General features: G+C 45.0%; 1 protein-coding gene across 3 annotated transcripts in view; it reads right to left on the bottom strand.

The window, feature by feature from the left end:
* Positions 1-617: 617 nt before the first annotated feature.
* IGF2BP1 (insulin like growth factor 2 mRNA binding protein 1) overlaps positions 618-17,486 on the bottom strand; it is a 77,003-nt gene continuing 60,134 nt past the window's right edge. The window contains exons 6-16 of one of the 3 annotated variants that reach the window (XM_044444622.1): positions 14,893-15,174; positions 12,793-12,927; positions 11,288-11,410; positions 10,344-10,479; positions 8,570-8,692; positions 7,379-7,381; positions 5,833-5,949; positions 5,362-5,436; positions 3,556-3,687; positions 2,288-2,401; positions 618-710 (exon numbers count right to left, since the gene is read on the bottom strand). In XM_044444622.1, the coding sequence (XP_044300557.1) occupies positions 618-710; positions 2,288-2,401; positions 3,556-3,687; positions 5,362-5,436; positions 5,833-5,949; positions 7,379-7,381; positions 8,570-8,692; positions 10,344-10,479; positions 11,288-11,410; positions 12,793-12,927; positions 14,893-15,174 (1,333 nt within the window). The remainder of the gene's footprint in view (positions 711-2,287; positions 2,402-3,555; positions 3,688-5,361; positions 5,437-5,832; positions 5,950-7,378; positions 7,382-8,569; positions 8,693-10,343; positions 10,480-11,287; positions 11,411-12,792; positions 12,928-14,892; positions 15,175-17,486) is intronic. The other 2 variants (XM_044444623.1, XM_044444624.1) reach the window with 2 other exon arrangements.

The following is a 17,486-nucleotide window of genomic DNA, read 5'->3' as shown; positions in this document are numbered from 1 at the left end:
GCAGCAATGCCAGCCGAAGTGTCTTGTGGCCTGGTACAGCACAGATGGGGCAGCCCGGGTCAAAATGCAGAATTTGCATGGGGAAGGTTGCTCCTTTTTCTGCCCTTGATTTGGTGAAGGCACAACAAACTGCATGTGTGAACACTCCTGTCCCCCGGACAACGTCACACACACAACATAGTCTGTTTCAGGGAATGGACTCTGACTGGTTGTTTTCCCCCCTTCCACTGGCTGGTCCAAGTTTTCCTCCCTCAAATATATTTGTGTGTGTGTTTCGTGTGTGAACGTACATGTACACACACACATATCCACACACACACAGAGCATGCCTGAGGAGCCAATCCACACTGCCTTTGGCTCATGAGACATTAAGTCACCCGTCTACGAGAAAGTTACTAATACCCGCCTACGGTAAACTGATTCCCAGCCACTCTTAGGGTTCTGTTTCAGCTTATCACTCTTTCTGCTTGGCTTTGTTTCATCCGTTGTCAATGTCGTCCGTTCGTCCATCTCTCTCTCTGTCTCTCTCTCTCTCTCTCACATTCTCTCTCTCGCATTCTCTCTCTCGCTCTCGCTCTTTCATTTTTTCTCTCACACACTCGGGGTAAAGCAATTTCCTATTTCCTCCGTGCTTGCGCCTGGCTGTTCTGTCCCTTCTGATGCTGCTGTTTCACCTGAGCGAGGATGTCGCGTATTTTGCGTTGTGCCATCTGGCAAGAAAGAGATAAATGCAGAGGGAAAGAATTAGGGCAAAAGGGTTGTTCTGTATAATAAAGGAACATCCTTCCCCGAAGTCACACTGCCTGTTCTGAGCTCTCCTTGGCAGTACATGAGCAGATAAATAATATTTGCATTTCGGTTCAAAAGCACTAACTTGAGTACCATAAATATGAGCCATAAGAAACGGTGACCATTAATACGAGTAGATGTAATACCTTCCTAGCCATCTGTAGTACAGGCAACTAACTACATTAGCAAAAACAGTTCCAATTTGGGAATCTGTTCAAGCAGGAATGATTTGTCCCCCCACCCTCTCCAGTGTTTATCCCTGCAACTCTCTCACCATAGCAGGATTGCTAGGCCCAGGCTAAGAAAGCCTATCCTGATCCTATTCCTCAGAGATGCAGATGTCCATTGGTGAAAAGCAAGACATGTTAGCTTAATTGGCATGCAGGGGGTAACATTTTCAAGGGGGGCTGCAGGTGGGGAGCAAAAGGCTTATCTGTCTCCCCACATGCTGCACTGGCCTCCAATCCAAACACCCACCTGCATGGCAATTTAGCTTAGAACGAATATTTCCACTGGTACCAAAAGGAGGCTTTATCTGGCATTAGCTGCTCTTCCTTCCCTGTGCAATGTGTCTTCTCATCCCATCTCTAGATGATGATTAAGCTCAGGGGGAAAACAAAACAACAAAACTCTTACACTGACACCAATGGAAAGATTGGGCCGCAGCCTTCTAGGCCGTGTGCAATGCCACCAGCTTAGCATTGGCTGGGCTGGTTTTGGTCGATAGGAGACATGGGCCAAAACATTTGTAGGGTCACAAGTTGCCCAACCTGGTGATGTTAGAGGGAAAAGGGCTTCCTCACTTCCTTGCCTTATTAGGAAGATGTGACACCTTTTTTTTTGGTCTGTTCAAATCAATGGGGAAAGGCACAAAGCAAGCAAGTTACTGGAGTAAGTAAAGATCAGAAAATATGGTTCGATCATGGCTTGTGACAATAAACTATTGATTCAACTAACCGATTTGCATTGTTACACTTGTGACAATAAGCTGTGGTCTAAACCTGGAAGCAAATGCTACCAATTGCCTTCACTGCATACCCGAGGGAGGGGAGCACCTCATTTAAGGCCGAAGCAGGCCTGTTCACATGGCGTTAAATCACAGGTAGGCATCCTTTTGGGGCCCAACTGGCAACCTGAGAAACCGTCCTGAGTATCACCACAACGTGGCTGCCATGGGAGGCATGGCAAAGGACAAGTCACCTGCCACACAAGTAGGACATGAGTCCTAACACACCAAACAACTCCAGTTTTCACACCGACAAACACTGATTACAACTGTCAGAAAGGAATTGTTGTCTTTATTTCTTTAACGGGGCAGGGCATCTGAGATCAGGCATGAGGTGGCCTCTCCCCGAACCAAACCACAGTTTCATGTTATATCCAGACCAGACCATGGCCTGATTTGGATACAAGCATGATTGTTAAAAACCTGTGTCCCCTCTCTCCACTTCCACAAGAGCCAACACAGCAAACAGGAGCGATCTTTCTGGACCTTTACCTGGCTGGCATAGAAATGTCCAATAATTTTGACAATGACTTGCTCATTCTCGTCAGGGGTCTGGTCTCGTGGCACAACTACTTCAGCTGCCGTCAGGTTCTGTAGCTCATTGACCTGTGAGCAGAAAAACAGCAACCTGTCCACACGTGTAACTTTTCCAATAGGCTGGGAGACACAACTGACCAGCATGTTCTTCTGCACACACCTCACAACCTTCTTTCAATGTGTGCTTCCAGTTCGATTGCACTCCAAGTATTCCTGTTTTGCTGATTCTGTCTTTTGCAACCTAAATTCTGCTGTGCCCTCTCAAGTAGAATTCTTACTCCTGTCTGTTGTAAGTAAGGGATGGTTCAGTCGTAACTGTTTGTGCTGCCTAATGAAAATTTCAAAGCATGAGTTCTGTGCAAACTATACAGACAGACTGTGTCTTGTGAAAGCTCCTTCTTCCCCTACTTCCCCAAGAAACTCTAAATGCAGTGTCCCCAAACTGTAGCCTGCGAGGGCAAAGCAGCGTCTCATAACATGGGCTTGTCAGTTCAATGTAACACTACACCAGAATTTGCCCAAGCTGCAAACACTATACTGCACTTGTCCAGACAGCGTCAGTTCCATCAGATACTGGTATGCATGTATTTATCGACACCATGAGAAACCATGGTTTGGCTTACACAAATTACAGTGCATCTCACACTTGAATATCCTCTGAACACTGTACAGATGTAAGGACAAAATGTGCCCCATTTTAAACTTAGAAAAAAAATATTGCTACTTCAGTAATCAGCAGGTTGGGAAATGTGCACCTACCATACTGTGGATAAAATCTGCAAACCTGTGCATAAAATTCAGCTCTCCTGAGGTTCCAGCCAGTCTTCCAGGGTTTCACAATGCCAGGGCACCTCTTCTGACCTCTTTCCCCCAAGTGTTGATAATTGTGAGGTTTCCCAGCTTTTGAGATTTTTCCCCCATTCTAGAGGGTTGAAATGTCTTTCCTAAGACTGGTGCTAAAGACTTTAAGGTAATATCTATTTGGGAGTCTGCCCCTTTGGACCCACCCACCACTAAAATATACCCCCCAAGAGTTTCTCAGAAACTGGGTTTGGCCCTTGCGCTGAAAAAGGGCCTGCTTTAGTAATAATAATCCAACCCCAAACCTTCAATAAGTACTGCAAAGACCACATCATTTGATGCCCCGTCTTGGATCATGGCAGCTTCAGCTGCCCCTGGTGGTGTTTCCAAAGCGGCTCTGCGTGGTCCAGCTTTGCACTCACTGTTTTGCCTCCTTTGCCAATGACTCTCCCTGCGGCCGAGGCCGGGACTCGGATGTGTGTCTCTAGCTTCACTTCTTCTTTGGGCCCAAAGAAGTTCTCCTCTTTAAGCTTTCCATAAATTCGCCCTTGAGCCTGAAAAATGGGGAGAAAATACATAAGCTGTGGAACTATGAAACAACAAGATACCTTGTTTACAAAATTAGCACATTTCCTAGCCATGTTGAATCTCAAAAGTTAAGGATCAGTTATAATTTCAAACCAGGAATGCCCTTGAAGATGGCTTGTCCTTCCCTCTCATCTCCCTCATATTTGAATTTAGACTACAAGCTTCTCAGGGCAAAGACTAATCTTTTTTTGCTTGTTCAGGTTACGCTGTAATATAATAATGATAATGATGATGCGTAAATAATAATCTCAGCATTAATAAGAAACAGCAAAATATAACCACAATTAAAATATGTGCTCCTATTTGATATGCATAAAGGTGCAGCCAACCTAAATAAAGACCAAACATATTTGGAGCCAAATATATAGGTTAAACCTGCAATGAACTAATGAATATGAACTATTTCTGTTCCTGATTGTAGCCAGCCGTACTATTTTTCAGAAAATTCCATCCCATCTCCTGTCTGGTTTTCCAATTCTGCTCCCTGATGGACAGTCAGCATTTAGTGTTCTTCACAAAGTATTTTCACTGTTTTAGTCCCCACCCCATTTATTTTACATATTTACAATATCTGTACATCTCTCCATATCTAGGTAGATTCCAGAGCAGTGAGTCATTTAAAAGTGCTCTCTCTTACCTATCTACCTACCTATCTACCTAATGTACAAATTGTTGCTGGTCAGCAAGAAAGACTTCTTGGAACAAAAGCAACGTTAATGTTGGTGCCTGTCTGACCGTCAGAGACAAGACATTCTATAGAAATGGGGCCACCACAATGAAGATCCTTCAGCTGGTAGACTGTAGTCAGGCCATGGATCTGTGAAATCACCAGGAGAATGTCCTCTAATGATCTCTGTGAGAAAGTGCTCTCTCAGGTATCCAAGTCCGAGTTTGTGAAGTCCAGGCCCATTCTGGGTGGAAGGAGTATACTTTTATGTACAAAGCATAGATGCTTACCAAGCATGTACATACTTACTAAACATGGACACAGCCAGAGAACTTTCAATGGCAAGGGAGAAAGGAAATGTAAAGTTCTTCAAGTTTTGCAGGCCAGGATTTCATTGCCTTCACCTGTATGCACCTCCCACTTGGTTTTGATTGCAGGAGAGACTCACCCTCCCTCTTTTATCCAGGTGAGGCGCAGTGGGGCAAGGTCTTCTGTGTGGCTGCACCCATGCTTTGTAACATGGGACCTATACTTCAGAAAGATCACCCATGACGCTGATTGATGTGTGCCCTGGAAACTGGTTTGGATTTACGGGTGAAGGTTGAAGCAACAAAAAGCGATGAAGGGAGAAGCTGCATGCTCTGCCTTAAAGACAAATGCTTCGAATGCAGGATAAAGGTACTTGGAACTCTCCCCCTTACTTGGAATGAAAGTTGAACTTGAAGTTAGTTGAACTGCACTTTGCCTTAATGCAGCTTTTCCCAAACTGGCTCCCCAGAAGTGCAGCACTATAACTTCCATCACCCCTCAGCCAGCACAGACTTTGATGTCCCTCCGAGTTATACTAAATCATGAGTTATTTTTTTTTAGAAATGGATACAGTTAATTCTGTCACCATGTACAAGCCCCCTGATTATTACGTTCCTGTAGACAAACAAACAAAACATGCATGCCAAAATGGGAGGAAAGAAACCTTAAATTGGGCTTCTGGTGGTCCAGTGATTATCACCATACGCACTTTGGAATCTGGCGTCTCTGGAGGAGCAATCTGGAGGAATCGAGAAAGAATGTAAAATAAACAATTACATCAACAATCTGGACAGGCAGCAAAACCTGCGCGAGGGGTTCCTTCGGCATTCCAACCTTTCCTCCCAAGTGACTTGCCTAAGGCCATACAACAAGTTGTACCAATAGCTGAATTCAAGTCAGAGGGCTTTATGCACAGGGGACATTCCCCACTGAACTGATGGGAAGAACTTCCTTGTGAACCCTTTGAACTTCACAGCACACCGGTTGTCTTGCCTGCAGAAGCTGGTGCAATGAAAAGGACACCGTCTTACCTACGGGATTTCTGACTTCAGCATCAGCTGTCTTACACTAAGCTCTGCACTCACCCGTGAAGGAAAGGAGTCAAAGCAGAAAAGCAACAGAAAAGAGTGGGCACCTTGATGGAGGCACTTGCGAATCTGGAGAGCTGTTTGATATGCTGCCCCTTCTTGCCAATGATGGCACCCACAGCCTGGGCAGGGATGAAGACATGCACCGTCTCTTGCTCAGGAGGCTGCCAAGATAAAGTTTTTGGGGTCAACAATCAGTTGCTGGTCATACTGGGCACCCCAATTTAGTATATCCTTAGGCTAACACGTGCCTTCTTGCCATGCCCACTCTCTATTGGCTGAGTTGAGATGATGTCACAGAATTCTTGTTGCAGGTTTTGTGCGAAACAGCATACAATGTTGGCTGGAACTCACTCAGGTTTAGGAAAGGGAGGGGTGGATGCTCAAGGCACAAAAGCGGAAGTGCTAGAGAAGCAAGAGGGTGGTTGGGAAGATGAATGGGATGAGAACTCAGAGGCAGAGATCTCAAGAGGACAAAATGGGAGGCGAGGGGCCAAGGTGCATGAGTCTGCAGGCAATCTGGACTTTCCCTCCTTTAGTATCTTCTTTTGTATATCAAATACAGCAGGACCTTGAAGCAAGCAGAAGTCTCACTGCTTTAGAAACAAACTGTACTTTGTCTGAAAGGGGCAACACTTGGCTGAGGAAAACTCTTTCATAGGATCCAAGGACAGGAACTGCTGAAGGAGGGTTAGAGTTCATGGAAGAGTTGGGTGATATTCCAGAGAGGCCAATCTTCGGCCTTACCCAGTGTGGGTACAAATTCACCAGTTTGCAGCTGATGTCATTCAAGAGGCAGTGGATAATTGGGAGTGGAGAGGGTGGATTAGCAACAGAATGCCATGTTCAGAAATAAGTTTTACTGGGTTCAGTGGGGCTTATTCCCTTGTAAATCTATTTCCTTATAAGTCCCTTTCATGAACTTTCTTTCAATGGCTATGATCAGGGAATGAAACTATCACTCTTTCTGGTTACCTTAACACATCTGTGACCCTCCAGATGACTTGTCCTACTACTCCAATTATGTGACTTGTAGACAGAGTTGTAGAGTTGTAAACCATCCAGAATGCCACGTGTTGCCCACAGTTGCCCTAACATATAGATTTTTAACACAATTATAAAACTAAGAATTGCATCACAAAACTTGGAGAAATATGCCATTTGAAGGATAGCTGTGTTCCCACTGGCATATTAGCTGGGAACTGTGCATTAAGCTGGTTTGCTTAAAAATAAAATCAAGTAAAATTCTGCTGGGCTGGGCTATCTCTTCACTCCTCCTAGATAAGGCTTTTATTTTATGTGTTCATTCTATTCACATGGAGGTGGGTAGAGACCTGTTTCCCCTGCAGAGGAAGGCAGGACGCGCTCCAACGGAGCCAAGCTCAGGGAGCCAAGGTTCCATTTGGATGCCAGGAAGCACTTCCTGACAGTTAGGACCCCGAGGGTGTGGAATGGGCTTCCATGGGAGGTGGTTCAGGCCCCATCGGTGAGGGTGTTCAAGGATAGGCTGGACGTCCACATGGTGGGCATGTCGTGAGCGGAGCCAGCTGGAGCCAGGGGTCAGACTAGATGGCTCGGGAGACCCCTTCTGACTTGCTCTATGTTCCTATGTTTCTATATTCATTATGGTTCTGGTTTTTGAATCCTTGTTCTGAACTGGTAAACTGATGTCTTTTCTTTTTGGGGGTTCCAGCTTAGTTTCAACAGCGATTTTCAGGTAACGTGGAAGTTCAGGAAAAAATAAAAGTCCACTCTGGTTCAGGATTCAGGTGCCATTTGAAACCTGCCTATGATCACTCCATCAGAAAAAATCCTTCTTTTGCAGAATGGCTTGAGAAATGCGGGATAGTTAAAACCCCCAAACAAAGCAGAAATCGGAACTGGCCTCCCACTAGTCAGGGCCATCCAGCCCCCATATAGTACTCTGCTACTTAGTATACTGCCCTCCCTTTCATTCCTATGTTTAGAATTGTATTCTGCCCCATCCCAAAATACAAAGGTCAGGACATTACACTTGTACTCTAGCCCACCGCATGTCCTCCAGATGAGCTAGACTTCAACTCCTAGCATCTCCAGAAGTCCCTGCTGGCTGAAGATGATGGGAGTTGTAACCCAGCACCCCTGCAGGGCAGTGGGTTGGGAAAGTCTCTCGTATTGGCTTAACTCTGGCAATTCTGTGCATGTGCACACACACGCGTGGAAAATTTCCAGTTCAAGCCTGACCTCTAGGGAGCTACCACCAGAAGCCAAATAAATACGACAGCAGTTGCCATGCATCCTTCCCTGCATGCTCCCGGAGCTCAGATGCCATGGGCAACCGGTAAGCCAGGACATGGCCTGGAGAATAGGGGAGGGAGCAGCCTGTTCGCAAGGGGCAGGGAGTCTGAGGACATTCAGACCTCAGACTGTAAACCCTGCCTAATTTGGCCCCGGCCTTGCCTAATTTTGTCTCTTTTTGGAAAGCTGAAGAGGAGGCTAGTTCATGGAGGGTAATCCCAGCTATTTGGACCACCATAAGACAGACCTCAGTAGGAAAAATGTTCCTCGCCCCTGCTTTAAGGCTACAATCCTAAACTCACTTTCCTACAAGAAATCCCCATTGAGCTCAATGGGACTGCTTTCTGAGTGGGTATGAGTAAGATTCTGCTTGCATTTCAGCTGGAAAACAAGAATGGTCCTGAAACACTGGTACGCATAGACCAAGATCAGTGCTGTCTTTAGTGCTCACAGGAAGAACAGTCCCGTGTAATTAATTTCCCATACAAAAGCAGAGTTCAAGCCTACCAAAAAAGAACTGTATGGAGCTGCCCCAGAGACACTACTAGGAGGTGGCGGCACAGCATTGGAAGAGGCAGGAAAGAGGCCAACAGCAGCTAGGTTGAGGCCAGGTATGAGGTGTGACTGTAGCTGAAAGAGAGAGAGAAAAAGAGACGCTAAGACGGTAGGGATGAAGGGTTTACTTTACATTTTTACTGTGACTTTGCTTCAACATTGCAACCCTTGTTTTAGTGCAGTGGCAGCCTTGCTTTCCACCAATTCACCATCCTCCAACCTAGTGCCCTCCAGATGTGTCGCATATAACTCCCAGCTTGGGAATTGTAATCCAGCACATCTGGAGGACATCAGGTTAGGAACAGAATAATTCACTCATTATACTCTATGCTGCTTCAGAAAACCAAGGACATAAGCAGAGGCTCTGTGCACACAACTTTAGAAGACAGAGTGCCCACCTGCAGCTTTGAGTACAGGCATTCAAGCTCACACAATAGCCAGTGCATGTTGCTTCCTCTGATGTAACCAGGTTTTGGCACACCAACCTGTTGCTCCTGGTAAGCAAAAGGAACTCCATAGCAGTGAGGCACATGCTAAAGCCAAATAATGTGGCAATCAGGCCTACCCTGAAGGTTTGTAAACTTTCTCCCACGCACACAGCTTGTTCCACAGTCTGCTGTGACATCCAAGCCAGCCAATGATGGTTAATGCACAGCTTTAAGCTATATTTAGCAAACTGTGGTTAGCAGACAAGGCAGTAAGCATAAGTGGGCATTCAGATGTCACTGCAGACTACAGTTAGGAAGTGGAGGAGGGAACCCAGATAAAAAGAGAGAACAGGGAGTTCACAAACCCACAGGGGTGTTTCCAGTTGACAAACTGTCAAATTGTTGAATATTTCTTGGCTTCAGTTCTGCATCTAATGCCCTAACTTCCAGGAGCATTCTTAAGCTTACTGCAATATTCTTAATGTTCAAAAGGCTTTATGTGAATAGTAATATCAGTACTGCAGCTGCAACTGGGGTTTCTGCAGTACTACTCTTAATAACAATAGCCAGGTACAGCAGTTTATAACCAAACTTTTCCATTTTAGGTATGTGCTTCCTATCAACAGATGCATATATATATATATCTATTCCTTCCTAAAAGCTCTTCTCCACTCCAGAACTTCCACAGCCTTCCTTCTAGACAATTAACAGAGCACAGCCCTGCAATTCAGTCTGAAGATGTTTCTCATCCATTCCACCTGCTCATCAGTAGCTACATTATTTGTTGTTAAACAACAAATCTACCAGTGTTTCTTAAAAGATATATATATGCTAACTATATTGAATGGCTTTTGAAATATGCCTTCCCCAGCTTAGTGGCCTCCAGATGTTTTAGACAGAAACTCCCAGAATATCTGGGCATACCACGTTGGCTGGGGCTGATGGGAATTGAAAGCACCTACAGGGCACCAGGTGGTGGAAGGCTGGCTTTTTAGCAGATTTTGATGCGCCCCTTCCTGTATATGAGATATCATCTGAACCATAAATAATTTTAATTGTTAATATTATTGGATCTTATCTGGCCAGGGTGACTTATTTTATATTGTTATTTTTTGCATTTTAACTTAATGTTTGTACTTTACAAACATTTTAATTTAATGTTATAATTTAATGTTGTATTTTTTAACTTAATGTTGTACGCCACCCCGAGGCTTCGGCGAATGGGGCAGCATAAAAATGTTTTAATAAATAAATAAAATAAATAAAGAGAAAAGAAGACGTAACACAATCACACTCACGCTCATAGCCGCCACATCGTTCTCATAAGCCTCCCGTACTTTCTTCATGATCTCTTGCTCTGCTCTACAGCAGTTTTCAATGGAACCTTTCACAGTGATGGTCCGTTCAGGGTTGTACAACGTCAAGTCTTGCAGGCTGTGGAAGGGGTGGGATGACACACAAATACATTGTGGAGCAGAACACCGTAAGAAACTCCTCCGCTAGCAGCTTGATGCTCCCCCAACCCCATTTCTGATCATCCATGATCAAAGTGATCCCAGGATGCCTCTGCAGATCGTGCTTCTTGCACATGGTCATTTTGCACAAGGCCCTGCACTGTCACACACCACAGCATCACATCACAGACGCGGGCAGAGAAGGCACGGAGTTCTGTGCACCACCTGAACCCTGATGCAGGGGAACAGAGGGGTGGGAGAGAATGTCCCAGAATTTGCTTGTCCCCAGCAGGGAAGCCTCTGGAATCCCCTACACAACTTTGTACTGGTCTTTTTCTGGACATAGCCACTGCTAAGCAATCCAGAGCAGGGAGACACATTTAGAAATTTCTCTTCTAACTTCTCTAGCTTCTAGACTGCCGATCAAGAACCCAACAAGTGCCATCTCTGAATGGATTCTCAGAAATGGCCCCCTGCAGCAGAGGCCTCTGTGGCAGATTCCCACTTGCTGCTGGTATACCCAAGGGAGGCACAAGCCATCAAGCTGCCTGCATGCTTTGCTTTCTTTTGGAAACGTCCCAGGGTAGCCATCTTCATTTATTGTCGCAAGAACAAGATTCTGATAGCATTTTAAGACTAGCAAATTTACTCCAGCATCAGCTCTCCTGAGCTACAGCTCCAGTCCAGGAAAAAGTAAGCCAAACTAAGCATATTAACCAGCCCCTTCACAGTTGCTTTTAGGAGAAACTGAAATGGGAGAGGGGAGGAGAAGAAACTAAATGCCTTACGAGGAGATGGTGATCTTTGTCTCTGTGTCTTGCTCCACCTTCTTCAGGTTGCGGCCCTCTTTGCCGATCAGTCGTCCTACAAAGTTGTTATGCGCCAGGATTTTCAGGGGAACTTCATCAGCACTGAGAGGGTGGGAAGTGAATTAGAAGCGGCTTATGCATCCCCTTATAATATTAAAAAGTTGCCTCTCAGCCCACGAGTGCCCAAGCTGACTGACAGCCAGGCCTTGCAACAGCCTGCCCTGCTCCTGGGGCTGCTGCAGGCCACCCCTTCGACCTCCGTTTGCTTCCAGGGAAAACAAGCCCCAGACAAGCAGCCCGCTGTAGCTACTGACTGGGGAAGCTCAAAATCTGTCCTGTGGACTGTTGCCACAGGTTACAACAAGGAGTCTCCCCTCAGCTACCAGCTTTACCACACACACCCTGGCAGCTAATTTTGTAGATAAGCCATTTAAAAGTGGCCAATAATACTACCATGACTTGGGATGCAGTTCTGTATACACTTACCTAAGAACAGGCCCATTTAACTCAGTGGGATGTACTTCAAAGTTAACATAAATAGGAGTGTACTGTTAGGAAATCTGAACTGAAACTGGGCTGTAAATCAGGAACTTTCCAGTGGAATCTCACTTTTGCCATTAACTAACTTGGTGGCCTTAACCAAGTCACTCTCTTTTAGCCTCATCTTCTATGTGGGAGAGAACATTAGTGGCTGTTGCAAGGCAGAGTTGGGCCAGTTGTGGGCCTCCAAATGTTTTGGCCTACAACTCCCATGATTCCTCACCACTGGCTACATTGTAAGGACTGATGGGACTATTAGGCCAAAATATCTGGAGGACCATAAGTTGCCTATCCCAAATGGTAAGGAATACAACTAGAATGTGATCCACTTTGAATTCTGGAAAGTGCCATACAAATGTCATTTATTTATTTATTTGTAACATTTATATACCATCTTATATACCAATGAAACCTCAAGATGGTTTACCAAAAACAAAACAAAACAAACACACCCTCCACTGGTAGTGATAAGCATTCTTAATCTGCAGAAATTTATCTTGAACTCAATTAAGCTCTTTAGGAAAAATGGAAAACAGAATGAATGCAGAGGCTTATGTCTCAGCCAAGACGCCTCTGCACTCTAAAAGGCCATGAAGCACGAACTAGCTTGAGAAAAAAAAAATGGCCGCAGCAAAGATTAGTGGCACAGCACAAATAGTAATATACTTGCAGAACCCTGGCATTTGCAGCAGCAAGGATTCTATCTGGCACTGCTAAAGGGGAATGAGCCATTGGCCAATCAGAGCAGACAGTACTGCATTAGTTAAACCAATAGCCTGACACATGCTGGCTGGGAGTTATGGGGGTTGTAGTCCAAGCCATCCGGAGGGCAGCAGGTTGGGGAAGGCTGCTCTAGAGGTCATTGGGGCCTTACCCTGTGGTAATCCTGCTAATATAAAACAAAGTCCAGCCAACATTTTGCGCCAGCAATCGCCCAGCCTTACGTCTTAGTGTCCTTTGCCTCCTTCTGCATGATTTCCAAGATCATCTTGCAGGCAGCAGAGCAGCCCTCTGGGGTTGAATGAATGCTTATTGCTTTTTCAGCTGCCCCGGCATTTTCTTTCCGGTGCACATCAATTCTTTAAAGGACGGAAAAGGCAAAAGAGGAACAAATCAAAGGATGAAAACTTAAATACAAGAATCATAATATAGGCTCAAAGAGACTAGCAGCCCTAGTTCCTGCCTCTACCAATCAACACACACTTCCCTACTTTGCACTTCTGCCCCCATCTTGTCTTCTTTCTGGAGATTTGGAAATTCTCTGCACCACCTCTTGGCTCTCCATGCCAGACGTTGGCTGGGCTCATACAACACAGCAGACAACCATCTACAAAAAATGCAGATTTTTTGCCCAAACCGACTGCTCAGATGACCATGAAGTTACTTGAGTAGCCCAGTTTCTGCGCTTCCTGCTCCATCCTCCTAGCCTCTCCATGCATCCCAGCTGTTCCTAAGGAGAAAAATTCCTATCCTTTACCTCTTTTTTCCTAAGAAATGCAGCAGCCTGCGATTCTGAGGAAATTTCCCTCCTTCCTCCTCCTGAATGTACCTGCATGTCTGCACCAGTTTCCTGTCCCTACAGATTTATATATCTTTTATAGACCATCCCATTACTGGAGTCTTGGGACAGTTTACAACAAGCACAAATAAAATAAAAACGGCACCGCATCCAATATTAAATGAAAACAGTTTCACTGTGAGCCTCCACTTTCTCTTCTCATGTACGTATCCTTCCGTTTCTCCCTCCATGCATTTCCAAAAGTACACTGGGAGATGGACACACTACTTGGCCAATGAGAATAAAGCAAACAATAATGCATCTACTGCTGGCTGAAGGCAGTAGAGATCCAAGGCTGGAAGTGGCTGATTCCATGGCTGTTCTTGCTAGGGGACTCTATGGTGTTTCCATATCCACAATGGTGAAATGGCATTCATGGGACTGGAGGACCAGAGAAGCTGTGATGAAGCATAAAAACCTTACAGCAGAGCACTGATTCTCTCCCTGGTTTCAGAAAACCAATCCTACCATGCAAGAACTCCAGAACTGGGTTCAGATGACAGCTGACCCACCATGGTAAGTTTTCCCCGTGGCTTCTTGTGTTGTGCAAACCTGCCCATTATATGACTATCCATATCCTCAACAGGAGCCATTTTGTGACTGTGCACACAGCAGTTTCTCAAATTCCCAAATGTGTTCACAGATCTAAATACATACCTTCCTTGAAGGAAGGGCAGGATAAATGAAACAATAAATAACTGTTCAGTTAATTGTGCCCCCATGAATCATATCCTCTTGGTGTAACTCTGAGTGAGCTGATTTTGTATACATGGGGTGGGTTCTTCCTCCCCATCCCTGCTTTGGCCTGGCTGTTTCCTTATGGTTTTAATTAGTGTTTTTGCATTTTACTGCCTTTGTTGTAGCTTCTCTTACTATCTTTATAGTTCTGCTCTACTTGAGTAACCACTTTTTGGGGTGCAGAGAGTGTACCATATACATTCATAATTAAATAAATCCTTCATTCTGCCATCTATTACAGTACCCATTAATTAGTAGCATGAATGGCTCCTCTGAACCCAGGCAGGGAAATGCTTCCATTTTTTGAAGCCTGCTTCCCTTTTCTTTAACCTCTGACTTTCCAGTCTTAACGTATAAACCAAGGATGCAGAATGTTTTTCGGCTCAAGGGCCACATTCCATTTTGGGGATGCGCTCAGGGGTCCCATCCCAGGGGTGGGGGCAGGCCAAAAGCAAAAAGGACAAGCATAGCAACGTATTTTAATTTAAAATTCTTTCTGCCAGTACCTAAACATTAAGAGACTAAGTTCCACCTTTCAAAATGGAAAGAAAAGCACTGCACCAATGCTGGGAAGCCACCCAAAGTTCAGCTGTTGGGAGAAATGGGTGGAGTCAAGGGAAGGGGGTGTGGCCACCTGGGGAACTCAGCTGAGCCAGACTGGAACTTCTGGGCTGTGCAAACTGATAGGATGGTATAGAAGCAAAGGAGAGTTGTAAAGAAAGTGCTTGCTTATGCAAGCAGCGCTTACTTGGATTGCGTCTGCTTGGTTATGTTGCGGATGGTGGCACCTTCTTTACCGATAATGGCTCCCACGTACTGGGTGGGAACAAGAAGCCGGAGGGGAATGTCTACTGGCTGTTGCTTCACAGGTGCGCCTGAGGCCACGGGAGAGCCTTGCCTCGGGGCACCCCGTGTGCCAAAGCCACCTCGACGCCCATTCTCCGCACCCTGCACAGTTTGTTCGTCGGGAATATAGGAGACCTTCAGTGCATGGTTTTCCAGTTGGTGGCCGTTAAGTTTCATGATGGCTCTAAAGATGAAGAAGGAAGGAAGGAAGGAAGGAAGGAAGGAAGGAAGGAAGGAAGGAAGGAAGGGGGGGGCACATCAGTCACTTCTCATGAATCATCTTGGCTGCCTACTTTTAAAAGAAGAGTTTTTGTAGTTGCTGATGTTAAACCATCGGGAGTCAGTATTTATTTATTTATGAAATTTGTATGCCGTCCAATTACCAGTGTCTCTCGACCTTTGGTGACCCATTGTGAATCAGCTAGAAATCTGCCAGGGGATCCTGACCTACCTTCTGCACACCTCTAGTGATTGATACGGTGTTTGGAGGGCCAAGAATGTATCAAATGGATATATTTAAGAGTAAGGGAAAAATGGGGATGTCTTTGTGCCCAATCCTATGACCCCTGGGCAGTGTTTGAGGTGCCGACAGGATACTAGGGACCTTCCCCTCCAAGACGGTGGCAAAAGCAGTGACTCTGGACAGAGAAATCCAGGCAGAGATTTCACCTCCACCCCACCCTATTCCTAGCCACTACGAAACTCTCCACAGTATCTCCCTTTTCCCAGGCCAAAGCTCTGACCTTGAGGAGGAGGGACAGGGCCACGCCTGCGGGAGCAAATCCAACCCTGCCTACAGCGCCATGGCTCAGCCGATCAGTTCAGAGACCTCCCTAGCAAAAGTACTGCACAGGACAACGGATGGAGAGGCTAAAGCATTTCTGCTTGCCTGCAGGTGGGTGAGAGGCTTCTGTTATTCAGCCATCAGTCCCATAGCAAGGACTACACCCTTCATAACCATTGGATATAAAGCACCGTAGTGCTTTCCTGTAGGGGCACTCCAGGATTACCGTGGTAATCCTGTCTCACCATCATCTCCATTTCAACACAAATTGAGTCCTCCCACTACTGTGCGCTGTGTCCTGGCCCATCCTCCGCCCCCCACCCTGCCTGATCACTATGCAGCAGTGACAGTACAAATCAGAACTGCCGGGGCAGATAAAAATGATTTGAAAAAATAAACATTAGATGGCTTAAATTTAAAACAAATTTGTACCACTTAAATCATGAGGCTCTTTTTTTTAAAATCGTAGACACTAAATTTTACTCTCCTTTAAAAATACAACACAATTACAATTAAACCTCATCATAAAAATTCTAAGCCTATACATATAAATGCAATCATATGCATCAGTGGAGCTTATTCCCCACGTAAATGGATTGCTGACTTATGGTCTCAGAAATAATGAATTAATGGTGCTGCCATACTGGCACACTTTGAGTTACTGACCAGTCAAATATGGGCGTCCATTTCAGTTCTCATGAAAATGTCTCTGTCCTGCCTAATGACCAGCTCTTGCTGCTTTAGTGTTCCGGCTTTTCAGTTTCTGTTTCCCTAGCTAAAGTCACATGTGCAAAGACAAAGGCTGGATATAATAGTTTTCATGTAGCAATTAGGTGGTGGTGAAACTGGGCCTAACAAGGCAAAGGAGTTAGTTGACAATGAAAGACCATATAGGAGGGGTGATAAAGATCAATGATTAAAAACAAAACAAAACAAAATGGAAAAACTGGGGCTCTTAATTGTTTTAACTGGCTTTCTTAATGTAAATTCAAATTTTTCTTTAGCTCATAACTAGATTAACATTCATTTATCTAAATAAAAGAATGTAGGCAGCCAATCTCAAAACAGATTCAGCATTGCTATCAGACGCACTGGCCTGGTTCACATGGAACAACACACAATATGGGTTGTTACTGCATCATACAAAGTTGTAATGTGCTAACCCTGCACTATGGTTTAACTAAGGGTTGTTAACCTCAAACACATCAGGAAGAGAATCTATGGTTTGTTGTTGGGTCATGAAGTATGTTTAGGTTGCTTATGGTTAACAACCTGCAGTTAAAATCCATCGTGCAGGGCATCAGGATGCAGAACACAGCATTTATCTTTTAAAAATCTTTTGAAAAATTGCCCATTCCTGGAAGAACGTAAAGTTTAAATGTGACAGACAAAGAAGACCTGGCACTTCAATCCAGGCTCTGGATGCTTCCAGGTAATAAGGCTTTTACACTGCCAGTGGCTTCCTTTTACAACCCTCTCACATCTTCCTTTCTTTTTCTTCCCAGGAAAGTCCATTAAGAAGAACAAGATAGAAAAAGTGTCTTTTGACTTGTAGTGCTAGGACCCCTCTGTCTGGAAGCAGTTATGGAAAGCAAGACTGGAGTATAATTTTGCTAGTGAACTGCAGTTTGACAAAATTACCTATAGATGGCGCTGTTTGCATTAACAAGACCGCCTCCATGGGACAGCCTAACATTTATCCAGCATCCCCA

This window comes from Varanus komodoensis, unplaced genomic scaffold (genome assembly GCF_004798865.1).
Source record: "Varanus komodoensis strain SLA01 unplaced genomic scaffold, ASM479886v1 scaffold45, whole genome shotgun sequence".
In the NCBI taxonomy this organism is placed as follows: domain Eukaryota; kingdom Metazoa; phylum Chordata; class Lepidosauria; order Squamata; family Varanidae; genus Varanus; species Varanus komodoensis.
The sequence above is the reverse complement of the archived record's forward strand: the minus strand, read 5'-3'. Positions and strand labels throughout refer to the sequence as shown.